Source organism: Cebidichthys violaceus, unplaced genomic scaffold (genome assembly GCF_023349555.1).
Source record: "Cebidichthys violaceus isolate CVI_PGR_0920_01 unplaced genomic scaffold, fCebVio1.0.p SCAF_5, whole genome shotgun sequence".
Taxonomy (NCBI): Eukaryota; Metazoa; Chordata; class Actinopteri; order Perciformes; family Stichaeidae; genus Cebidichthys; species Cebidichthys violaceus.
The window spans coordinates 985697-1012043 of record NW_027176705.1 but is presented as its reverse complement, the minus strand read 5'-3'; the positions used below and the strand labels follow the sequence as shown (position 1 = coordinate 1012043).

The window sequence follows — 26347 nt, the reverse complement described above, 5'->3', positions numbered from 1 at the left end:
AAATAGATGGTGGAATAAAAATATAGTATTTCCCTCTGAAATGGTCCGTGCACGAAGTAGAAGTGTAGAAGTAGTAGAAAGTAGTAACATGCAGTGTGGTATGGCTGTACTTTTATTAGTAGAGCCTGGGGGAGGAGACAAAGTTCTTTGTTTGCAATGTAATGTTATAGTTGATAAGTTATAAGTTATTTAATGTCAAATGTTTCAGCACAGCATTTCTATTGTTGGTGTCTTAACTCGGTGTGGGCTGAGCGCGTACTAAACAACTCAACTATAAAGTAGTAAAAGTCAAGAAGAAGTATAAAAGTAATAGAAGTGTAGAAGTAGAATCAAATGTAAAAATAATGTCTTTTAATTGTAAAGTAAAGCCTTTTGTAATGGACATTTGGAAATGTTTTTAATTCCAGTCAAACACAAACTGTTACGAACAGACAAATGGATGGGCAGAGAAAAGAGCAACAACAGCACAGATGTAAAGACTCACATCTGTGCAAAGGCTTAGCGGCCTCGAACCCAAACATTTAGGCTGGCTTATGTTGAAAGCAGAAAAGGAGGACTAAAAGAAGAAGAAGCACTTCCTGTCACGATGAGAGCCTCCGCTCCCCTCTGATGTTCAATGAGAAACAAATGAGCTGACTTTGCAAAGCGGGCTGTGAAGTGAGAGTTTCCCTGTGATCCAGTGCCTTTAATGGCACAGAGCCCTCCAGTCTGGGCTTCTTCGGCCTGATGAGGGAGATTCACTTCCTGTTTCCATTATCATGATTCGATTATTATGACTATTGGAAGCTCTGAAAACATGCAGTTTATATGAGCGTAAACAGAAAACATTAAAACTAGCAAATGTCCCGCAGCATCACGGAAAACAGCGACTCCGCTACCTGTAGGAGGTATCGACGATGTACCGAGAGATGAGCGCATTGCTGGTAGATGTTTCCATGGCAACCAAGGCTCTCTTTTGATGAAGCAGTAATCCAGCCGGGGACTGAAACAGAGAGACAATATGGCCACTGGCATTTGAGAATTTTAGCACAACATAGTGTGTGTGTGTGTGTGTGTGTGCAGTAAACAGCATGTAATCAATCAGATTGTCAATCAGAGCACGGAACAGGACAGTCTAAACTTTTTGCTGCGAGGCTCTTACGTCTCGGTTATTTTAAAAGCTGTCTGGCATCTTGGCTCAATAAATCTGTCATGGAGGAATAGAAATAAATGGAACGAGAAGGAAAATGTACGTCATGTGACGAACAAAAAGCCACAAATAAAGAACCGTGGACTTTCTCAAGAGGAGGAACAGATTGGATATGTCGAAGAAGTTCATCAGATTCTGCGAGGCAAGCTGTTATGATACTGTAAAACCGTGCAGTGACGTCCCTTGCTGGTCCAATTAAAATGCAGTTCTGTTTTGTAGATTTGCAATATTAAAATTTGCAATATTTTAAAACTTTCAAAGACACTGGCATGATGAAACTGAACTCGCTGTGACAGACACACAGGAGATCTTTCTGCCAGAAGCAGGCAATGCTGACACAGTTTGAAACCACAAGTATTATTCAATTCCCTTTTTAAAATATTTCCGAAACTGACACACACACACACACACACACACACACACACACAGACACAGACACAGACACATGCACACACACCACAGTCCCCAGTGGTAGACTTGAAGTGAAAGTTACCACAGATCTATGTAGCAGATGCCCGACATCCCACAATTTGGAGGCCGAGGAATCATATTAACCCTGAATGTAGCCTAATCTGTATCCTGGAGCTCTGCTAAATGTCTCCACTATGCAGCTGAAGCTGCCTGAATTTTCTTTTTTTTCTTCAAATTAATACATTTAAATAACTGCAAAACTAAAGACGTTCTCTACAGCCTTTGTGTTTAGTGCCAATTAGCATGCTAACACGCTAAACTAAGATGGTGAACATGGTAAAGATTGTACCTGCTAAACATCCACCTGTTAGCATGCTAGCATTAGCATGTAGATAGATAGCTAGATAGATAGATAGAAAGAAAATAGATAGCTAGACAGACAGACAGACAGACAGATAGATATTGATGGTGATTGAAATCGACAGTATTTGGCCGGTACATGAGGAAGTGATAATTAAGGCATCTTTTCACCCTGAAGCTACTGTACACTAGTAAGTGTTAACAAATGTGACAGATGTTATTGGAAGTGTCACTTTCAAACTCAAACTGATACATGGTGCTTCTTCTATGAACTTGAACCACCACTTGTTTGGCTCTCAACAGTATCAAGCTTAAGAGATGATGAAGATCATTCTGAAGATGATTGTTTTTCCTGGTAAATTTACAAGATGCATCTGACAGTCAGAGCCGTGTGCATGAGATGATTTGCATCCTGATGGAACGAGACTGAGGTTAATGAGAACATATAGTGATTAATTCGCTTTATCCCAGGACACCTGCAAGGAACAGCCTGTGACACACACACACACACACACACACACACACACACACACACACAGATGACATTTAAAAATATGACCAAGCTTCTCAATACAGTGTGCACACACACCCACACACGCTCTCTCTTATAGTTCACACACACACATACAGCAGGTAAACTTTAATGAGTAATATAATAAAATGGTGTGTTACTGTTGCAGATGTTGGTTAGCATACCAAGCACTTACCAAGCACTTACCACACTGTGTGTGTGTGTGTGTGTGTGTGTGTGTGTGTGTGTGTGTGTGTGTGTCTGACATATTCTCCTCATCTCACTGTAATCAGCACACGCAGCTCCCAGGAGATGTTTCACTCTCTTGCATCACTGACAGCTGATGGTTGACATCTCTGGAGGAACAGTTGAATAAACTTATCTACAGTACATGTATATTTTCTCCTATAGTTTCTTCCTCCATCTCTGTTTCTCTTCACACAATCAAACTAACACGTTTGCATGTGTGAGTGTTGCTGGTGTTCAGAGAGTGGAACCAAAACAAATTGAAACATCTGTCTGTGAAATGTATTGCCGCGTTTGCCCAGAGGCAGAGCAATTGAACACAATTAATAAATCGGTTGCTTTATTTAGGCTGGGGCGCATTTAGATAGTCGTGTTATGTCTTATAGCGCCCTCTCCTGATAAATATGTGCAAATACAAAAAGAAAAGAAAATGAGAGCGATGGATGCAGTTTACTTTTAATGTACACAATTCTTTTCAGAATCAGAATCAGATTTATTTGCCCGGTCAGGAAATTTGGCTTTGTGTTTTTCATCTCTTTTAATGTACTTACACAGAATAACAGCCAAGAACAAGGACAACAAACAAAGAAAGACAAAGAAAGAGTAGTGAAGAAAAGAAAAGGTTTTCATAAATAGGCCTATATATAAAGAGCATCAATGACCAACAATAGAATAAAACATAAAACATCTAAATACAAGTCAAGTATTCTGTACAGTGCAAAAAAGAGAAATTAATACTTAACATGGTATATATGGACTGGATGATTATTTGCAGTATGTGCATGTAAAGATGTCTGTATACTATATGTACAGCGTGTATGATTTATATTGTGCATATATATGTATATATTTATACAATTGTTGTATAACCATGTTCCTCTGTTTGTCCTGTCTGTCTCAACAGGACAGTAGTTTGGGGGAGGCAGTAAGAATAACCTGATCACATGACGCTTGATCTACATCATTCCAGTTATTGTAAACCACAGATGACCAATCACAGACAAGACCCCAAACATCTATATACTAGTTTAGTGTTTAGTTTAACGCTAGTTCCTGTGGCAAGCTCAGCTGCCACGACTTGTCACTGTTTTGGGAAAAGGTGCAAAGGTCCATAATTCTTTAATTTAAAAGATTCAGAGAACTAAATAATAAAATAATGTTGAGGTTCACAATACAGCACTGTTGCTGCCCCGTTTGATCTTGAATCACCCAGAGAACCTGATATGTAGAGGGCAGAAAGGAGCACCGACAGCTAGTGAAAAGTGTCCGTGCTCAAGTAAGAAGTCACTTTACGCCAAAGAGTAAAATGTACAAATGGTACTGCGTTCTGGAAAGTACCGGCCCACTTCAAGCTATGTCAGTGATTCACATTTAGAAAGAAAAGATGTTAAAGTAGTTTACAACTGTCTGTTAATTATTAAATGACAGCTAAATAATTACCAGTGAATAATGTTTACTATAAAAATATTCATACACCTGTTAGGTATGATGGTCACCTGTTTGTCATTATTGTTTATCTGGTCTTCCTCCACATAGAGGAGCTTGACTTTGGTGAGAAGAAGGAGTGTGTCATAGAGGGCTTTCGCTGTGGGTATGTCAGTAGCCATGGCTACCTGTGAATCAGCAGTTCTCTTCACGGTGGCTCCAAACGCCATCGGCAGGCCCTTTCCCGTGACCAGCTTCCAGGAAACTCCAGTTTACGGCGGTAAATCCCATCTGGAAAGGAATGGTGCTCAAGAGACAGAAGTTCTTCTTTCCTCTATATTGCATGGTCGGCCCATCGCTGATGAAGAAGAGCTTTTGGATCCTCGGATTGTTCTCCTTCAGGAACTGAAGAACTGGTTCAAGCTGAGCCCAAATGGCAGCAGGATCATGCTTCATGGAAGGTGACAAGGCACAGCATGTCAGTGTGCAATCTGTGGCGTACACAACAGCATTGTACAGTGTAGTCTGCCTGTGGGATGCTCCAAAATGGACTTGCTGCACCTCCTTTGCATGTTTGCACTGACATTTTTCTGCACAGTCAATGTGAAGAATAGCTTCGTCTTCTTTCAGAGATCTGTGCAGGAATAGTAGCTGTGTGTACTGGTGATGGATGTTGAGGCTTTCATTTCTCTCTCAAAATTTCAGATAGAAATCAGCATTATCTACACGTTTACCATTTAGTCCACACAACACATTTATTTCAAAATGATGGGATTGAACTACTCACCATTCCATTTTGTCACTACCGAAACTTTACCATATGTTTCGGTAGTGACTGTTTCGGTAGTGACAATTCTAGCTAACTTTGAGCATAACTAAAGAATGCTAGCAAATGGTTGGCTAGCATACCCGTCGCGTAAAACCCCAAAAAGTTTACTTAATTGAAGAGAATATGTGTTCGGTAGTGACAACTCTAAAGGTTACACACCAATTTTCAGACTTTGGAACACATTTATATCAAAAGTATGGGATTTAGCTACTTACCATTCAGTCGTGAGGAACCAGGGATGCAGGTTCGCTGCCTGCTCAAAAATCAGGGGTGTGGCTAAAAACCAGGCTCAGCCAATGGACTAAAACTCTTGTGTTTCGGTAGTGACATGAAAACTGGGGACATGATTTTTTGGGGATAGTTTTTTAATTTTAAAATTAAACCCACAATAAATCTAAATTTTACAACTTCTGTTTGAACTTAATCATAAAGATCTTTGAAATTACACCATTGAACAAAATTTAAAAAGTGTTATTTACAGAAATTGAAATTTAGATGTCAGGGTTAGGGACAGCTACTTCCCAATAGAAAGTACCCGATAAATGATGATTTTGTATATATTTAGCTTATCACTATCTAATTTAATGCCTTGGGTTTAAATAGACCATAACATATTCTTAGTAAATATTTATGTCTGAATACTTAATTGTTTTGTTAAATAGTTTTTCTTGTTGGGGGACCACACTTTGAATGAATTCGGTAGAATGCCCCATATATAAAAAAAACATTAAAAAAAGACAACATCACATAATAATGGCACAATAATTTACATTTACTTCAGTATTAGCATAGATCACAACATACATAAAAATTCAAGTAGAAATACAATTTTGAATACATACCATATATATATACCAAATATATAGCATAGCTCTGTACAGTCATAATATAAATGTTATGGAGATCATATTTAAATGTGTGGGTACAACTAAAGGTCCGAGTCTCAGAGTGTTTTCCAGCTTCCTCTCTGTCTGGGTAAGAATCTCATGCTGAGGTGTTCGGCCTCCTGCTGATGCTCAACAGGCTGCTGGGAGAGGTTGTTGGTCTGTGGGAGGCAGTCCAGGGTCAAGCCCTCATGGGGGCAAACAGAGTACTGGGAGAGCAGCGTCACCAGGATGGATTTCATCATCACCATGGCGATGTGCTTGCCAACACAGGCGCGAGGGCCCGAACCGAACGGCTGGAAGTACCGGCGGGGAGCCTGAAGGAGGACAGATGAGCGAGGCAGTTAAAACACCTGAACGCTTGGTTTCCAATCAAAGTATATGTCAATAACATACATATTTATGACCTAAAGAAGAAAACAACCTTTAGAATTATTCATAAAAAGTTTGACTCTTGAAACCCATTGGGACTTTGGGTGTGGATGCGGTTTGATCTGATTTATCTGACAGTGGTAATACAAACAAACAAGCCGCAAATGTTGTCAGATTCTGATTCTGATTGGTGCACAGAAGTACGGGACATAAGAATTTTCCTCCCACCTCAAACCACTGAAATAAGAAAAGAAGAAAAAAGAAATGCATAAATCAAAAATATTAAATATCCAAAACAAATTTAAACTTGGGCAGATAATTGTCTGTACATATTGCTCATAATAATAAGCTGAATGGCAAAACAGGCTTTCAGGGTCTTTAAGATATGATTTATTCACTTAAAGTTATCTTATCTGACTGTTTTGACTCCCAGAGTTGCAAATAAAACCTCAACTTGGCCCTACTTACATTTTTCTCAAAGTTTTCCAGACTGAATTCATTGGGTTTGACGAAAAACTCGGTCCTGTGCATGCGGCCGGTGTTCAGGATGATATTTGTGCCCTTCGGTACCCTGTAGCCTTCTATGACGTCGTCAGCCAGGGCTCGGCGCATGGTGAAGTCCACCACAGGGTGGAAGCGCAAGCCTTCGTTGATGAAGCTCTCCAGCACCTGTAGCCTCTGAAGGTCTCCGTTCTGGAGCGGTCTCTCACCTGTAGGGAAACAACGGAAGCGAGATGTCGTCACGCTTAAACGCATACTACATCTAGCACTGGCAGACGGCTCCCAATCCCTACAATATTTAACCAGTCTCCCAGCTCCTTACCCACAACAGTGTCTATCTCATGGAGCAGCTTAAACTCCACATCTGGATTCTGTTTGAGGAGCAGCAGCATGAAGAAGAGGCTGATGGACAGCGTGTCTGGTGCTGCGATCACCATCTCCAACACACACTGCTTCACGTTCTCCGCAGACAGTTCGCCATGGTTCTGAACAAACACAAGGACATGTCAATACTTTACCCCAAACATTTCCCCATTGCAGGACTTCTGACATATAGGTTGGTGGAAGTGCTGAATGTTTGACAAAAGGGAGGTAGACTTTCCTTTTTAAATGGAAAAACACTAAATGGCAACGAATCAATTTTTTCAGACTGACCTGTGCAAATATGAGCTCTGCGGTGAAGTTGATGTTGTCCAGTTTATCCGCCTGCTCCACATCTCTCCTCTTCTGCTCCACGAGGCTCTCTATGGTGTCTTGCAGCTCCTGGCTGTGAAACGACAGACGTAAAACAATATGAAAAATGAAGTCAAACGAAGAAGCGCGCTCAAATGAATTACAGAGTGACGGAGTGACTCACGCTGCTGCCTTGTGCCTTTGGTGAATCCAGTCAAATTTGAAGTAAACATCTGGTTTGATCAGCACGGTCTGCCACGTGTCAAAATATTTCTGAATCTTCAGCAGCAGCTCTTTTTCTGGACACAAAGGAATCAAAAACACTCAATCTTAACTGACCCAGGTCGAGAAATTTCTGAATTTTGTTAACTTGCATGATAACATTAATCAGTGAGATGAATGAATGCCTACTGACCGTTGACAGGGACGCCCAGAAAGAGTCTGTTGGAGATGTCGACCACGGTGCAGCGCAGTAAACTGAGAACATCCACATGACCCAAACCGTCCAGGTTGTCCAGGTGAGTCTGCGTGGAGGAGACGCTAACCTCCACCGTCTGCTGCAAGCCCGGACCTGTCAGGGCTGATACGGAAAATCAAAGATTCTGTGACTGAGGTTAAATCAAATATTTTGCATCTGGAATCACTGTACCAATCAGTTAGTCTGCAGGGCTGATTAAAGGTTAGAACAATACCTTTGGTGTAGTAGGTGCGTATCTTTTTCCACAGAGTCACGTTGTTGTTAAATATGATGCCTCTCTCATTCATGCCGATACAGCTGAGTCCTTGCTTGCTCCCAAACCGTGAAGTATAATGTCCATTCTTCAGTACATGGTGCACCGCTGATGACCTACAAAAATAAAAATAAAACAGAAACAGATTGTCAGTTTACACTCGGATTGATTGTGAGGAAACTTTATTCATCAGCATAAACAGAGATAAAACCAACCTGCTGATTATGATTGTCTCCTCTCCGTTGATCCAGACTCTGACAATGTCTCCGTACTTGTTGTTGTAGTAGTTGCTGGCTGTGCCTATACCAGTCCAGATGAATCTCACATATGACAGAAGTGGGCCCAAGCCCAGACAGAAACAAGGACCTATAAATGACAATATCTGCATTTTCAGCTTATATGAAACTCAGTGATGAGTTTGCAAAAGTAACAGAATTGGCACCAGCACATAGAAAATAAATTGCAAAGTGTCAAACCATTGAACCTACCTGGTACAGCTTTCTTGTCTGTGTGGTTCCATGCAGCCAGCAGCAGACAGACAAGTAGGATTAAGGTTCTGGTTGCCACAGAGATGCCCGGCGATCCCACCGCGGTGGCGTTCGGGGACATGGAGACCAGGTCTGCCACTATGGCGTCCAAACCTACAGGAGTCATCGTCCGTTCACAGGCAGAGATCAGATCCATAAAAAGGCTGGTTTACATAAAACAAGTGCGACTGCACAAATCCAACGTTTGGCCCGAGTGATGAGAACTGCTTCAATAATCTTAGGCTTCCTCTTTATATGCAGTCTGAGCTGGTTACGAGCCAGGTCAGGGTAATGCAAAAGCCACAACAGTGGAGGAAAATTGTAAACAATACACTCGTATCCTTGAGGCGTTGGATTTGTGCCTGTGTCCTTGAGCGAACGGGACGCGGTTTGGTGGGTACATGTTGTGGAGTCCAATCCAGCGGGTTCATGGGTCGTATTTGACATTTTGGTGATAAGAAACAAGTTTTGGTCCCCCTTTGAAGATCAAAAGAATCTGACTGGAGATCCTACAAAACAGCCCCTGGCCTGAGATCAAGTGAGAATCTGTGTTATTGTTGATGTTATTATTACAGCTTTATCTGTTTTGCAAAAATGTAATTATCTGCTTTTTAGATAAACGTACATACTTCAGTTTTCTTTCATTTCTTCTATAAAAGGAAGAAGGAGAATATTTTTATATTCAGTGATGTTTTAAAGCCTATATACTGGAGCTTTTCATTATAGTCCCTTCAATTTACAGTATTTGTGATTGCTCTCAGATTCCTCCATCAGACCACCAGTAGATGGAGAAGCAGAGCTGTGAGGCATCAAACCGGCTCTTTAGATTCACTGCAACATGATGAAGTTATGAAAACAAAATCTATACACTGACTATTATGAGATGACCATGATCAGAACACTAGTTATGTAGGGGGGGGACTTAAAACTCAGTTGATTTTTCTATAATTAAAGGCAGTTATTATATTATTTTAGACCAAAGACCATTAAATATGACTTTTTTTTGGCTCAGATTTATGCTATTAGTATTTTTTTAAATATTATCTAATGTGCTGACACCACTACATATTATCTTTATTATGACTATTATTTGTGTAGAACTCATCTGTGCCTTTCTTAACATATCTTATACTGTCAACACAACATGTTTGAACTTATACAATTTAATGTATTAAAGAGACTAGATGACGTGTTTTTAAAAAAGACATTTAAAGAATACTTTATATATATATATATATATATATATATATATATATATATATATATATATATATATATATATATATATATTATATATGCAGTTTATTAAAAGTCTTCATTTACTAAATTTTTTTTATTGCTTTCTATGAACTATGAACTCTGTGAACCATGTTTACAAACCTCTATTTCATTTTCAGCAAGTGGCGGTGTATTTTATTTTATTTCATTTCGCAATTTGTAACCAAAGCCAAATTCTGTTTGGCTTCTGCCTTTGTTCCATGTTCTCATTCTGTATAAAGGACTCTGTGAATTCACTCACCGCCCACATTCAAGTCCAAGAATGCGAATCGTTCAAATGACCGACTGTGTGCTCAGGCCCTGCCTCGATAACGATGGCCTGTATGATGGCTTGGACCTAGATTGTTCTGCATGATTAAGCAGAGGCAACCCCATGTTTCTCCCGAAAACAGAAGTTAATGTAACCTTGTCTCTGTGCTCTGTGTTGTGGTCAAGCACATCTTTGTCTCCACCACATGTGTAGGGAGTTGTTCAGAAGTGAACAAACGAGATTGACAGAAAGATGAAGGAAAGTGGTTAAATGTCACAACATGTATGATGTCTGAATGTAATTATTCCTCTTTGAGGTACGACAAAAGCGTGTGGATGTGAACTCAGACTATTAGCTTTGTAGCACGTGACCTGTCTGAACACCAGTGAAGAACTGATCTCACGATTCAGATTTAAAGGGGCATTGCAAAGTTGAAGATGAACCACCTGTCTCTCAAGACACTGGTGTTCAATATAAACGTTCAAGCTTTACTCATTGTCTTTCTTTGATTTTTTTTTTAATGTGCCACTTTACTGATTTAATATAAATTAATCTGTTCTATTATTCACAGTGATAAAAGTGTTAAGAAAAAACAAAAAAAGATTCCAAGTTTCTTGGACGGAGAAAAGAGGTGGGTGGGAGGATAAAGCTTGAAGGAAGACACGTCTGTCCTTGGCCTACATCAGCGGGACGGACATGGACCTCTCAGCCTGCTGCTAAGAAGAGAGATAAGGCCGCCTCATCCAGCAGCTGCTCCTCAGGAAGGAGGAGACACAACCACAAAAGATCAATGAGAGGCAGAATCTGTGGGCATGCCGACATATTTACACCTCAGGGTTCTTTTAAATAGAACCACACTTTATCTCAATCATTTCATTACAGTGTTCGAATATAAAATATTCATGATGCAGATATCCATGCAAGAAGCGGTTGTGTTCCTCTTCCTTTTTGTTCCCAGTCTCAACTAACTGGTCGAGCACGGGCTGCCGTGAACAAGAGGCAACAAAGGAACAACCTCAGTTCTCTTAAGATTGTGTGTGCGTGCACGTCTACACATCTGCTGGAGCGATACAAGCTGTCCAACAACTGGCTGTCAGTGACCTACAGCCTCAGGCAGGAGTTTACACGCTACAGACCCGGTCAGCTCAGGACCTGAATCTAACAGTAATGTTGCATGTCTACTCTCTCTCTCTTCCTGTGTGTGTGTGTGTGTGTGTGTGTGCGCGTGTGCGTGTAACATAAGGCATAATATGGCTGCAAAATCAAGTAGGTCAGCTATATATCTGGCACTGCTCCGTGTCAGCAGACAGGCATATTAACTGACATATTATTACAAACTGTCATTACTGAGGTGATTACAGAAAAGTTACGCTTACACTGAAGTCAAAAGAGGCAGAACCAGCTCCCTTTCACAGTGAAGAGTCCTTCAAATGCCTAGAGTGGATTCCCCCCCCCCCCCCCCCCCCCCCCCCCCCTCAGTGAAATGTCACTTTTCTGGCCGAGTTCAAAGCAATGGAAATGGGTCATTGTTGCAGTTGGTGGATGGAAGCTGTGAGGATGTGACAAGGACCATCGCCGGGGGAGAAATGAAGGGAGGATACAGGAGTCGGGGAGGAGAGGACATGAGCCAACTCAATGGAAACTATAATGATGTTAATGCAGTTTGAAGTCCATTTTTTTTTTCATTCCATTTGATTGGTTCTGGTGTAATAATAATACTATTATTAATAATAATAATAATAATAATAATGTGTAAATGTATGTAAACATAAATGACCAGTCAGTTTGTCTGGTGTAATGCATGCTTTCATGTGTTATGTATGTGAGTGCTTTTGTGCGTATATGCACGTGTGTGTGTGTGTGTGTGTGTGTGTGTGTGTGTGTGTGTGTGTGTGTGTGTGTGTGTGTATGATGTCAGTCTGCCCACGGCGCTGCAGTAGAATGGGTTGTCCTGAATATAAATCAGGTGACTGAACAGGCGGGGGTTTCTTCCCAGACAAGCCCAGAAGATTGTGTAATGCCTACTCCTACTTACTGGTTTGCATGTACACACACACACACACACACACACACACACACACACACACACACACACACACACACACACACACACACACACACACACACACACACACACAACCCCTTCTCCACTTGGCGAACAACACAACAAGCACTTTACCAGTCTGCCCTCAGATAGATCACCCGGTTGCACACTGAAGCTGACTGGACTCTATTTTGGAGCTTTCAAATAATCTGGACAGGACCTTGAATTTCAGCAAAGGACTTCCTTCCTGTTGGATTGGTTTGGCTTTAGTTGGATTTGATTTTTGGTGGCAGGACCTTTTTCTGTCCTGTTTGACTCTTGTTCTTTTACATTCACTGCTGTGCTGGAATTTCATCTCGCTGTGAATGCTGAAGTTGGCGGGCGACCCTCAGAAAACAGGAGGTGAAGTGGTAACCATGTGGATCCCGACCCCCAGCATGACTCTCCCTCAGCGTTTGGTGCTCTATGGGACGTGTGTTGTGGCGTTGATGAACTCTGTGGGCCTTCTGGTGCTCTTGATCCAGCAGAATCAGCAACGCGCCTTGCTGGAGCAGACGGGGGCAAAGCTGACGGAGGTAGAGCAGAGCTCGGTGGTGGAGTTCCTCCAGGAGGTGCCGAGAGGAGCGGCGGGGCTGAGGGCGAGTGCTGGGGAACACCAGCAAAACCAGTATCAGTACCAGTACTCCAGGAACAAGAGAAGTGAAGCGCTGGAGAAGGAGATACAGCAGGAGATGCACCAGGAGGAGGGACAGGAGGTCCATCCGCAGGAGGCCAGCCAGGAGGTGGGAGAGGAAGCGGAGAAAAAGATGAAGAATGAGATGAAGCACAAGCACCGACACGGCCAGAGTCACCACAAAGCACATGTGCAGGATGACATGATGATGATGATGACTTACTCCATGGTCCCGGTGAGATGAGATACCTGCTGGTGGATATTTATATGACGGAGAAGGAGTGAGAGAGAGCAGGAAAATAGATTTATAAATAAACAGTAACATTATTTTGTCATTGCTGACTAAATGCTGCATCACCAAAATGGGTCCCGGGCCCTGAGACCATCAGGGAGTCCTAAGGTTCCAAGTCCAGCTTGTGGCAATTTGATTAATTGCTAATTTGCATACGCTGTACGCACCACTCTCAAACAATAGGGGCCTTAAGTCTACACCTGCATTACTACGTAATCTCAAGTACATTATTAAGATCCTTACTGTACCTGAGTGTTTCATGCCTTTAAGCCTTCATGCTCCTACTCCAGTACATTTCAGAGACAACATTTGTTTGACAGCTATAGTTACTAGTTACTTTGCAGATCGAGACGCTACATAGAAGACAGTTTATGAAATATGACAGCATTTCAAGTAGCAGGACCAACTATAACAATACAATGATTCTTAATATACTGTAGTTGGTTAATCTGTTGCTTACATTTATTAATTGACAATATTTGAATCACATTTTCTCTTTCTCTTCAGATCAAATTGTTGATCGACATTTGCAACAGCACCAAAGGAGTCTGTATTGCTGGTATGTGTTACTCATACACTTTGAACTATTTTGGACTCATGTCCAAAATATCACCTTTTTTTTTGTCACAGTTCACAAAATGCACAATATAAGCAGAGTTCAAACAAGGATAAACACAACCACCCAATTCATGACCCTTTTTATTCTCTAACATCTCAAAAACCTTCTGTTGCAGGACCACCAGGACCGCCTGGTAAGTGAATTCTTCATTCTGGATCCAAATTTATAATCCATACTGTCTGTCTCCTTTGTGGTGAAGTGACCCGTATTCCTGCTGAATATGTTTTCCATTCATACCCATGGTGAGGACTGTTTTTGTGTTACCGTAGGCTTGCCCGGTGTGGACGGTCTTCCCGGCCACAATGGGACTGATGGCATCCCCGGACTGAATGGACTGCCCGGGGCTGATGGGAAAAGAGGAAAGAAAGGTAAGGAATAATTGAGACTCTATTCTGTTTTGACTCACCATCCATTTTTGTCAATGCCTCGAGCAACGCTGGCCATTTTAGTGAAGAACTACGGGTACAATGCAGCAGTCAAAGGGTTGAGTATAACCTGGGGTTAAAGTTACCAAAATACCAAGCCACTTAAAATCATGTACACACACACACACACACACACACACACACACACACACTCAGTTTCCTGATCCGTCCATGTGTCATAATGACATCAGATTTGATTCACAGACTTTTCTCTCACATTCTCAGCTAATATTATTCATCTCTGTGGATTTGGGCCTCCGCTAATTGAACCGGAAAACTCCTACCCAGTATTCTCCCACTTCATTTCACTGTTCTCCTCCACAGCGGATGGCACGGCTCTAGGAAGACAATGGAATTATTCATGGTTTTAACAATAGGGCAAAGTGTTTTGAGTTCATGAATGTAATTTTGGAGCTATTTTGCACGATTTCCTCCGTCAGGTGAGAAAGGAGATCCGGGTGAAAAAGGAGAGCGAGGAGAGGCTGGTCTGCCCGGAGAGAAGGGACAACCGTCCAATGACGTCATCATTGAGGGCAAGTCGAGCTTTACACTCATGGCTTTGTGTCAGTTGAACCATTTTGCATCCCTAACTTTTGAATAAAAATGTACAGATTTGCAAAAATATCTTTCAAAATGAAAGAAAAATAAAAGACCTGGGACACCACTCAGAATTCATCTACTTTTCTTTTACATGCAGAGGGTTTAGATGTCGTCCTCTTCTCTTTGTACAGGTCCTTCTGGCCCTCCAGGTCCTCCTGGGCCCCCAGGACCTCCTGGCCCTCAGGGGCCTCCCAGAACTAGGCACCACAGAGCCAACCTTCAGGCTGCTCATACCCTGGGTAGGAGGCCTCTGTTGAGTTCATTCTTGACCTTGGAACTAGTTAATCTCACCGTGTATTCGTTGTTCTGGAGCTTTTGAACGCATCACACAATCTACCAGTTTGCCAATTTGTCAAACAAGTGTGTTTCTTTTTTTGACTTCTCATCCAAGTCCTGAAAGTGCTCTAAATTGAAATTTTTTTTTAATCTGAACGTCTAACTACATATCCATAAAAACTGTGTGGCTCCACCTGGTGTGAGATGATCAAAAGCTCCAGAACAGCTAATAAATGCTCCTTGTGGTGAGAGTGTTGTGTCAAGCACACACCCTATGTGAACACTGTTAGTGATGTAACATACATTTTTTTTCCAACAGGGCTCTTACACGCAATTCCAAATGATGAAACCTCATCTGCAAAGGAGGCTGTGAAACTCCACGAGAATCCTGCTAAGAATAACGGTGCGTGTTCAGAGACGTGTGTACAGTGTGTGTGTCAGAGATGTAAGTGTCTGAGCTCCGTGTCATTTTGTTTCCCCTTTAGAGTGCCTGATTAAGTCTCTGATCAACCCCAGGAATGTGACGAAGATGGAGAGCACATTCGGCACGTGGATGAAAGACACCGCTCGGCTGAACGATGAGAGAATTTGGGTGGCGGAACACTTTTCTGGTAATGTTGGATGTTGGACTACAAGAGCTGTAACAAGCTCTTCATTACCGTTTTTTTTAGCAGTTAACGGTGAACATTTTTGCTCGCTCTTCCCCAGGTCGTGTGGTGAAGGAGTATCAAAGCATTGCCTCGTTCCACAACAGCAGCAGCGACTTGGATGTTAGAAAGTTCTACCAAGGCTGCGGCCACATGGTTCACAACGGTTCCCTCTATTATCACATCGCCGGTACTTCCAGCATTGCCAGGTGAGCCTGAAAGACGGCGTGAAGCCGAGTTGGATTGTTTCCATTCCCTCCGTTTAACAACTCTTGTTTGTTCACAGATTTGACTTCCTCACCAAGAGGCTTCACACTCTCACCATAGACAACGCTCTGCACCACAACCTGGCCTACCTGCTCCACAACTCCAAAACCTACTTCAAACTGGCGGTAGACGAGAACGGCTTATGGCTGATCTTCGCCTCCAGTGAGGATGAGAGCATCACGGTGGCCCAGCTGGACCAGAAAACCTTCTCCGTCACCTCCTACATAAACACCACCTACCCCCGCACCAAGGCCGGCAACGCCTTCATCGCCTGCGGGGTCCTGTACGTCACCGACACCAAGGACGCCAGAGTCACTTTTGCTTTCGACCTGCTGAAGGGGAAGCCGGTCAACGTGACCTTTGACCTGAGGTCTCCAGGTGGCGTGCTGGCGATGCTCTCCTACAGCCCGAAGGACAGACACCTGTATGTGTGGGACCACGGCTACGTCAGGCTCTACGTGGTCCACTTCACCTCCGACGAGTGACGGACGTAACGTCTGATCATGGCAGGCAACATGCAGACATGACTGTTAAATGGTGAGAACTGGTGCTGACCAGTGGGCTACCAACTATTCAATCCATCTTTGGGAACTGGTCATATTTAGAATTTCAAGAGAAATATACACTTCAGTCTCAGCTTTATCTTCCTGTAGAGCCTTCCCGTCAGATATCGGTTGCTAAAGATCAGTATCCCCGAAGGAGTGTTTGGTCAATAATTATTGTCACATTGTTAAAATTAAATACTGCTGTATTTATATCCTATTGTACATGTGAGATTTTGGAGTTACTAACAGAGTGTAAACTTTTTTTTATCATTTTGTATCCAACGGTTCATAATTTATACATATTGAACTTCTAAACTTTACGTTTGTGGCCGTCTGTGTTGTAAGTTGTTACATTATTTAGTGTATTTGCATGACATTATCTTTTATGTATTTTCATATTGACGCATACGTTGTCCCCCTCTGATATTCTGTACATATAGACAGTCCACCTGTCGTCGTAATGAAGCAGCATGGTCCCTGCTGGCCGCTCATTCCTTCTCGACAGAGAATTACAAAAAACAACAGCGCCAAATCAGCCTGATGAAATAAAAAGAATTTATTGACTTTACAAAGGTAAAACTCTGACCATGACCTGTTCTCTCACACACCTCCAGGCTCAAGTGCCCTAGTAAGCGTCTACCCATGATATTGGCTTCTTTTGCATTATTTCATGCACACACACATACACACACACCAGACACCAGTAGGACCATTGTAAAACACTTAAGCTACATACAGTACACATAGTGGGCCGAAAGTGGGAGAGAAACACAAATCTCTTTAATAAATACCATACACACACACTTAACAAAAGATACAACTAATCCAGCTGGTATGATACAAACCAAAAATAAAGAAATGCTTTCATGTTTGTACAAGCTGTTGTGGTATTTCATATATATATATTTATATATAATTTATATATTAAAACTATTTCAAACGTTGTACTACTAGGCCAAATAAAGCCAGACATTCATTTGTATACAACAGTTTCTTCTTCGATATCCTATTTATTTGAAATAAACTTTTAGTGTCTCCAGAATTTGAGTGCAAATATCTATTTCTTGTGGATGAAACGGTAAAAACAACTAGCGAGGTAACACATACACACACACACACACACACACACACACTTACATACAGTAGACTGTGTTGCACATCTCCCAGTCGGATACAGTAAAACCCCTCACATTCCTAAAATAAAAGGCAATAAGTTAAATAGGAATGGTCAACCAAAAATAAAACACAAACATGTAAATAATTTAAATAATACAATTAAATTAATTTAAAAACAAATTCAAGAACATCGTTGTGCAAAACCAGAAGTGAACCTTTGTGTTTCTGCTCTGAATGGGGGGGGGGGGGGGGGGGGGTTGGTGGGCATTCAGGTTTGGACCAGACGGATGGAAACATTGAAATCACAGTCACAGGAGTAAAACACATCATCTTCCAAACAGGAATGTTCTAGCAGGGGAGTCGGCCGCACAAACAGGCATTTGAGGGCAGGTGGGCGTACAGATGGCAGACACAGCAGAGTGAACACACACACACACACACACACACACACACACACACACACACACACACACACACACACACACACACACACACACACACACACACACACACACACACACACACACACACACACACACACACACTTGAGGGGACCGAACCGAGCCGGATCAAGCCCAAACCAGGAGAGGGCCAGAGTGAGTGACGGGCAGCCAGTGAAGGGGGGTAAGGGGGGTGGGGGGGGGGGGAGCAACGCAGCATCAACTCCTCCGTAAGGTCTGAGAAAAGCTGGGCAAAAAGTCAGGGGGGGTGGGGTGGGGGGGCAAAACCATTGAAACAAAATGCAGATTCCAACAACTCGATTCACACCGGAAACCACTGACTTAATAACAAACCACAGTGCTGGTTACAGTAGATGCTAAGAGATTTCAGCTGTGGGCACAAAATGACGACAGTTACACACTTTTAAAATTTTTGCTTGAGCACTTTTACAGAGCACTATCAATAGACCTGTGATTGCACCGCGGAACGAGAACAGGACATGCATAGCTTCCCTATGGACGCACTCTAAGAGTAGAGATTCTTCAATAAAATTACAATAAATATAGCTTTAAAATCAAGTATGATACCTTTTGCTTGTGACTTTGCCTTCAACCTTTAGGGGAAAAAGAAAAAAAATGTTTGCAGCTCCGTTTTTTCCCCATTGTGGATTTGATTTACATCAACAGTAAACCCATGAACACCGCACACTCTGAAAGGTGCCAAAAAGCCTGGTGCGCTTTTTGACTAACTCTTCCCCCATCAATTATACTATTAATTCCTAGCAAGTGTAAGCTTTTTGTGTTTTTTCCTTTCTGTCTCTTTCCTCTTTGGAGCCTCAGAAGTGGAAGTAGGCGTTACAGGATGTCGACCAAGCTGCTGGGGATATTATAGCGGTCCGGGAGGACCCTCATCTTCAGGGTGCCGTCCGCTCCGCAGGTGAAGATGCGGTTCCCGGGCCGCGTTTCCACCTGCATGACACCGGCACCGATGTTGCGGAAGATGGACTGCTTGGCATGCTCGGTGCTAAAAGAGTGCATGAGCCCGTGGCCGGTTAACTTCCACACCTGGAGACAGGACGGAACAGGTGTTAAGTTTCTATTTTTCAAACCAGCATACTGTTCTTTATCATTATTTTATTATGCAAAGCCACTGCGATTGTCAAGTGCTAAATTCAATGAGCATTAGGAGGCCAGGAGAAGGCTTACCCTGTGTCTAGGCGGCAAGTGTATCAGACGCTTTTTAAAAAAAAGAAATATATGCGTAAACGCAATGTTGATGGCCAATAAAACACTACTACAACTTCCTACATTGTTAGGCTTTTATCATTAATTCATCATTTGAATTATTAAAAAGCGTCTTGAAAGGTGGTATAGCCTACTTTCTTTAGACGTTCGCCGTCAGGTTATTATCAATGAATCATACGCACCAGTGTTGATGGAAAAATAGATCAAAAACAGTCACATTTCACAGGAAAAGGTCACACCGAAGAAGCAAAGGAGCAGCCAAGCTTTCTGCTGACGATTTGAAATTTGCAGACAAGACGGAACCGGTAAAGACAGTTGCTTCAGTGTCGCGTTCACGCTGTTGTTGGGGCGAGCTCAGCACTGACGTGGCGATTGCGATCTGGACATGGGGTAAGCCCTCCCAAAATGCTTAAAGGTATTTTGGTGGAAAATATGTTGCCACTTGTTTTTATCAATAATGGCAAACTTGCAGCAAAAGCCCAATCAAAACACTCTAAAACCAGTAGCTATTGTATCAGAAACACCAGAAATAACATTTCATTTGGTTAAAGCGCATTGGTGAATCAGTCTGCATTCATCTAGAAACGAATATGATGGATTAAAAGCAGGTCTGAGAGAGGATTTTCAGATTGTATCAAGTAGGCCTGAACCTAGAATAACCCATTAATCCTCAGAGCACAATCAAAGTATGGCTGTGAATGTGTTATGGCAGGTCAGTGAGCGAGTGAGTGACGGAGCAACGCGTCACCTTCATGTTGCCCTCTGCAGAGCCAGTGACGAAGAAGTCCTCGAAGGCATCCAGTGCGAGGGCCTTGATGGCTGAGTCGTGGGCCTGGAAAGTGTGGAGCAGCTGCCTCTGGCGGATGTCAAACACGCACACAAAGCCCTTCCTGCCTCCGGTGATGAGCAGCTGCTGTTTGGAAGCGTACTGCAGCACAGTGGCCCCGTTCTCGTGGCAGGGGAACGCTGAAGGGGTGGGCGGGAAGAAAGGAGGAATTAGATCACAACTCGATGTACAGGGAAAAATCATTAAACGCCGCTCGTTTGACGCGTTTGGGACTTCTTTTTAGTTGATTAATATTATTCTGTTATTCTATTCACTGTGTATATAGTGTGCATATAGTGTGCATTTTTTATATAACATCTTTACTCTATTATAATTGTATATATTGTGTATTGTGACATGTGTATTTTTCTTCTTTTTTTTTATATATAATATTAAGATTTTTATACCTGTGACCTATTGCTGCTCTGGAACCTATTGCTGCTTGTAACAAAATAATTTCCCCTCGTGGGATCAATAAAGTTAGTATCTATCTATCTATCTATCTATCTATCTATCTATCTATCTATCTATCTATCTATCTTCTTACCGTGGACCATGGTATTGCTTGGTGAAACCAGAGTGTCCCACAGGCAAACATTTCTGGAGACAAAGTCAACGATAAAGGATAACATTAGAGAGTGGATACCAGCAGAGAACGATTCGTGTTGGTTTGATGCTGACCTGTTATCATTGGACTGTCCGGCTGTGGCGATGAGGCTGGAGGAGGTGATGAAGGCGAAATCACCGCAGGTCTTAGTGTGGCACTGCCAACTCTGTAGGACAACGAACAGAACATTAGCAATTTTAATGATTCATAGTTCATTGTTTAGTTTTGTCTAAAGGTGTGTGTGTGTGTGTGGTGATGAAGGAGGTGGGAGGAGACCTCACCAGGTAGGGTTTGGGGTTGGATGATGTCTGGTTGACTTGCCAGAGACTGAGGAAGCCCTCTCCATCAGCAACTCCACACTGTAGGAAGAGCACAGAGCAATCAGAACAATCACACCAAATAGACAAAAAGTTGCTGTGTGTGTGTGTGTGTGTGTGTGTGTGTGTGTGTGTGTGTGTGTGTGTGTGTACGTACCTTATTGCCCTGGGAGTTGAAATAGAGCCGGGTGACTCTAGCATTGCCTGCTTGTCTGAAGCAAATGAGCTGTTGAGGTCTGTTCCATTCAAACATTCTCACACTGCCGTCCTGAGCCCCTGTCATGTCTGATGCATGCACACACACACACACACACACACACACACACACACACACACACACACACACACACACACACACACACACACACACACACACACACACACACACACACACACACACACACACACAGAAGAGAGGGACAAAGACAGGGAGAGAGATGGAGGCAGACAGAAGGGGGAGAGAGATAAAAAGTAAGGAAGTTAGAAGTTAATCAAAATGGTTTACGTGTGTGGTGGAGTAAGACCGTTGGTGCTATATACTGACCATAACCCCCTAACCTTTCTCCACTCACTCCAAAACCAAAACCAAAGCCTTATGCGTTGGTGTCTTTTCCTTCAGCCATATCATTTAGATATACGTCATGTAAAAGGCACGGAAAATACAGTGGCTGATGCCATGTCCCGAGCTGTAACTGCTAAAGTTAACTTGTGTTCTTTTACTCCCTGCAGTGTCTCTCTCTGTCTGCTCTGGTTTTCTCGCCTCTTAAATTGCTTCTCAGGTACCAAAGCTGCAGAGGGGAGGATACTGGATGGTCATGTTTGAGATTGCCTGCAGTGAGGACCCCAATCTTAAGGGAGGGGGTGTGTGACGACCCTCCCACTCTGCTGGCTGTGGTCCTGCTGTGTGATGGTTTCCTGGTGGGAGGAGCTGGGACAGTCACCTGCTGATACCAGCCCATCTGATTGGAGCCTCCAGGAAGGCATAAAAGACAGAACTTCTGGGAGTCTCTCTCTCTCTCTCTCTCTCTCTCTCTCTCTCTCAGCAGGGCCTGCTGCACCAGCCTCATCCTTGTTTCATTATGCTGAAGTTGTGGAGCTTAAATAAACTGTTTTGGGTTAGATATCTGTGTGTGGCCTCCCTTTTTGTTGCCAGCCTTGAGCCAGGTGGTAACACTCCGTTGTGTAAACACTTACAATACTGATATATGGGATGGGATGTCATTCTCTTCACATTGTTTAGATTCCTCTTCATAATCTGAAAAAAACAACAATAAAAAGATAAAGTTATATTATGTAACGGATAATGTTACATAAACCAGACGATAACTTTGAGTTTTTTAGGTTGAAAAAACCCCCCAAAACCTTCATGATTGTTCTGTTCAGTTTGTTAATAAATGCTAACTGATGATTTTGGTAAATTAAAATGCCAATAAGACAGAGGTTTGTCTTGTTTTAAAAGAAAAACAAGAACACGGGCGAAAAAACAAAACTACAGGACCATAAACATCTGAATATTAATATGCTAAATTAAACTCAACATCAATTAAACTTTGACTGATTTTCACACTATTTCACAGACATAGAGAGCCTGTTCACAGCGTTTATGCCAGCATGAACTTACTTAATTATTTGATTACTTAAATCAATATTCCTGTTATCCCGACCATATTTTTAACATTAAGTTGTTATTACACTGTATATTTATCAGGAGTGTTGGACGATGTCTTACTGAGGTGGTTCTTTACTGCTGAGCAATACAACGCTACAGACTCAAAGGCCATTAAATAGCTGGGATCCTAAATAACCAGGCCCCACCACACACTTAAGAAAGCCTCTTCGGTGATCCACTGAACCTGCATGACACACTCTGTCCCGTCTTGCTTTGTGTATCACACACTACTACCGACATTTATCAACATGGCTGGGACATGGAGAACCCTGGCTGCGTGTAAGAGTGACGCAAATCTGTACCTTGGGTTACCGGCTGTGAGAGCTGCTGCTATCTGTGTTTATGTACGTCCATCTCCGCCATACAAACACACACACACACACACACACACACACACACACACACACACACACACACACACACACACACACACACACACACACACACACACACACACGCACACACACCTCTCTGTATCAGCCTCCATAGACTCAGCAGGCCAGCTGTTTAGTCGGCTCAGTTTGGCTCGATATTGATAAGAGTTAAAAATACAAACCTCTCCTGAAAATGTGCAGGGGGCCACAGGCTGCAGAACTAAATCCAAATAGTCAAGTGCCTTTTAAATTCTAAATCAGAAGTTTTTCTCATGGTTAAATTTGCATTAATAGGAGCTGAAGCTTTACTTATGCATCTAATGCATGTTATGAACAGAAAGACTGCAGAGTTCTTTGAGGTCGACAGGCTTCAAAACAGAGCTTAGTTTCCCCCTGCTGGCTATCACAGAGAACTGCACACCCATCACTGCCCAGTTTCGGCTGCGTTTGTGTATATCTGTGTTCCAAGTGCATAAACTCGTACCACACTGGCTCCCATGCTGGTCTGCCCACTGCCGAGCCACGGCATGGATGCAGAGACCGGTATCTGTGGTGGTGCAAAGGGGGCGGAGCTAGCCTGGGCAATGTTGGTATGAGAAGAACGATGGTCTACGTCGTCAGAGCTGCAAAACGAAACACAACCATTACCCATCACTGAGAATGCTTTGTAGAGATGTTGAAAACACGTACGACGCACAAAGACTCAGTCACATACAAAACATTTCAGTCACCAAGTTACTGACAGGGTGTCTGCAGGGGTTCAGCAAGTTAAATTCACGACTTTTAAAGATCTTTTTAATACCACATAGATGCAATTTAATACCTAATTTACAATCATATTGGCCAAATTATTAAAGTATGATGGAAAACCAGAAGGGACAATGTGGCCTAGAATTAATCTTCACTGAATCACATTTTTCCATTACTTCTTGGCAGCATAGAAAAGTAATTCCCAGTGATATAATCAGTTAAATTAATGTGACTTTGATCCAAAAAAGCAGCAGAAACTGCAAAGATGGATTAATCAATCAAAAATGATTAATTCACTTAAATTAAGTTCAGTTTTTGCAGGTACCCATTGTTAAAGTGCATCTGCCGATACCAAGTACTATCCGATAATTATATGTATTTAATAGGCTATAGTTCTGCAGATACCGATTTATTTAAATATATGGATCGGCCTCAACACTGACTCTTAGGATCGGTTCGGTTATTATTGGTGTTTTTCTTTTGGTTTTCAATGTTTGGAAGCAGAACACGCTACATTTTTGATGTTTAACTTAAAGCATCATGACAAATATTGATCCGTAAATAAATGCTAACTAACTAATTATGATTGAAATCGTTTCTTTGAGGACAGACAAATGCCACCTACGATTCTGCCCTGAATCTCACCTGCGGGACTCCTTATCAAAGTCGTCCCCTATCCAGGTGTAGGGCTGGACAGCCACCAGAGTAGACACGTCCACTTCCTGGACATCATGAGTGGAGGCTAATACGATCTCGTTGGAGTTAGACTGGAAAAAGGGGGGAAGCCAGGAAGAGAGGGACAGGGAGAGAGGAAACGACAAGATTAAAATGTGGGCTTGGCAGTCAGTAACTATGTGTATTTGTACATTCAGAGGAAGGTTCCTGGAAAGGATTATGTGATCTGGTTCTGTCTCAGAACCTTGTCTCTATCTACCCTTTACTTAGTGCAAAATGACATTGTTCTTTCCAGGAAATGCAATAATTAGGAAATTATAGACTCATAAAATAAAGTCCTTCACAATATTTTTCATCACATCCTTACCTTATTGATGGCAAATGCCATGATTATATCAGACTCCTTATGAATGATTTTAGCCTTTCCTCCAGGGTAGCCCAGATCTGCCTCCACCTGGAAAAGAAAAGCGAAACATCAAGGTTCAAACGTTAAAGCTACAGTAGCGGGCTTCAGGGCCAACGATTAAAAAAAAATCTAAAACAAAAAAATAGTTTAGAAGCCTAATCTTCATAAATACTGTTTATGTTAACAACATTTCCTTCTATGCCAAAACTCGCTCCAAAAAAAAATCCCACTTCACGTGTAGATGGTGCAATTCAACTTTCATAGGTGGAGAGGAGTAATCACATGTGAAGGTACACAATCAAATATTGACAATTCTAACTATTGATTTTGGGATTTCTTGGTGACAACACCCTCCATGATTAGCAAGCCTTTCACAGCTCTGACAGTGAGCATGCAAGTTAGTACATCTATTACATGTGCCAACTCTATTAAGAGGAGATTTCTTTTTTTTTTTTTTTCGCTTTTGGGGCCAGCAGAATCAGTCCAGCTAGAGAGGAGAAAGGAGTGAGAAACACAGGGAGACGTGTTATCGGTAGGGATCGGATGTGAGGTTATGTGAGCGGATGCCACAGGTGTCCCAGTGAGACGGAAAGATAAGACGTTAGATCTAAGCCTGAAAGCCTGATTTTATGCCAGAAATATTGCCAGAGCAGTCGCTATCAGGCCAAGCTGACGAGGAGACATGAAAAGTAATAATTTGGGTTGTATGAGGTGGCGAGGTGTCTCGAGTATGGCAGTACATTGCTTAGCTTCATGCAGGTATCTGTTTCTCCAAACTGGCGGCGTAGTCAACCGCCATCTACTGTGGAGGTAATACACCGAGTATGGATAAGTATCTCATACAACTCCACTAAAAAGATCTAACGATCGCTTCGAGAGCTTCCCCCAGTTTGCTACTTCAAACCACCTCATGTACACCGGGTGCATTCGGTGCACAGGATTTCTTTTTTTATGCTCCTTTAAGCTTGGCTTTCCAGTGACTCTTCCAAACAGACAGACAGAGCCGGGGCCTCGGCTGGTACAGTAAATGATACTACCTTATATGGACCGCTAGCTCCTGCTATGCAGTTTGGGTTTATACGGTCCATGTGGTTCTCTACAGACTTCACAACACACACAAAGGCAATATAGACACAGAACACACCAACACGGCACGACACAAAACACATGCACAAACACACAAAAATAAAACATGAAATGAAAAGAAAATGTAAAAAGGGTTGACAAGATCTTCGATGTATACTTGGTGATAAAATGCAAACAACTCTAAACACAGTCGGCCTCATGAGCATGGAGCTACAGTCGTGAAGCAGGATGAATGAAGATATGAAGTATGGATCTGAGCACC

The 26347-nt window shown here is 42.3% G+C and overlaps 3 protein-coding genes across 7 annotated transcripts in view; 1 reads left to right on the top strand and 2 right to left on the bottom strand.

Moving 5' to 3' along the window:
• Positions 1–489: 489 nt before the first annotated feature.
• Positions 490–8815, bottom strand: cyp19a1a (cytochrome P450, family 19, subfamily A, polypeptide 1a). Its single transcript, XM_068730205.1, has 10 exons — positions 8620–8815; positions 8347–8497; positions 8093–8247; positions 7816–7980; positions 7585–7699; positions 7383–7494; positions 7051–7213; positions 6696–6937; positions 5937–6172; positions 490–615 (listed from the first exon to the last, which is right to left on the bottom strand). Exons 1-10 carry the CDS (start codon positions 8813–8815, stop codon positions 582–584), a joined length of 1569 nt encoding a protein of 522 aa, XP_068586306.1. The 3' UTR covers positions 490–581.
• A 3568-nt stretch (positions 8816–12383) lies between these two features.
• gldn (gliomedin) lies at positions 12384–17017 on the top strand. Its single transcript, XM_068730204.1, has 10 exons — positions 12384–13138; positions 13703–13754; positions 13930–13947; positions 14084–14182; positions 14680–14772; positions 14971–15078; positions 15435–15518; positions 15601–15726; positions 15824–15971; positions 16049–17017. Exons 1-10 carry the CDS (start codon positions 12596–12598, stop codon positions 16512–16514), a joined length of 1737 nt encoding a protein of 578 aa, XP_068586305.1. The 5' UTR covers positions 12384–12595; the 3' UTR covers positions 16515–17017.
• A 93-nt stretch (positions 17018–17110) lies between these two features.
• dmxl2 (Dmx-like 2) overlaps positions 17111–26347 on the bottom strand; it is a 40910-nt gene continuing 31673 nt past the window's right edge. For 4 of the 5 annotated variants that reach the window (XM_068730199.1, XM_068730203.1, XM_068730200.1 and 1 more), the window contains 11 exons: positions 26037–26102; positions 24961–25047; positions 24564–24685; positions 23653–23791; positions 22320–22380; positions 21283–21410; positions 21090–21167; positions 20883–20974; positions 20749–20801; positions 20124–20341; positions 17111–19195 (listed from right to left, as the gene is read on the bottom strand). In XM_068730199.1, coding sequence (XP_068586300.1) covers positions 18986–19195; positions 20124–20341; positions 20749–20801; positions 20883–20974; positions 21090–21167; positions 21283–21410; positions 22320–22380; positions 23653–23791; positions 24564–24685; positions 24961–25047; positions 26037–26102 — 1254 coding nt within the window. In that variant the 3' untranslated portion in view covers positions 17111–18985. The remainder of the gene's footprint in view (positions 19196–20123; positions 20342–20748; positions 20802–20882; positions 20975–21089; positions 21168–21282; positions 21411–22319; positions 22381–23652; positions 23792–24563; positions 24686–24960; positions 25048–26036; positions 26103–26347) is intronic. The other variant, XM_068730202.1, reaches the window with a different exon arrangement.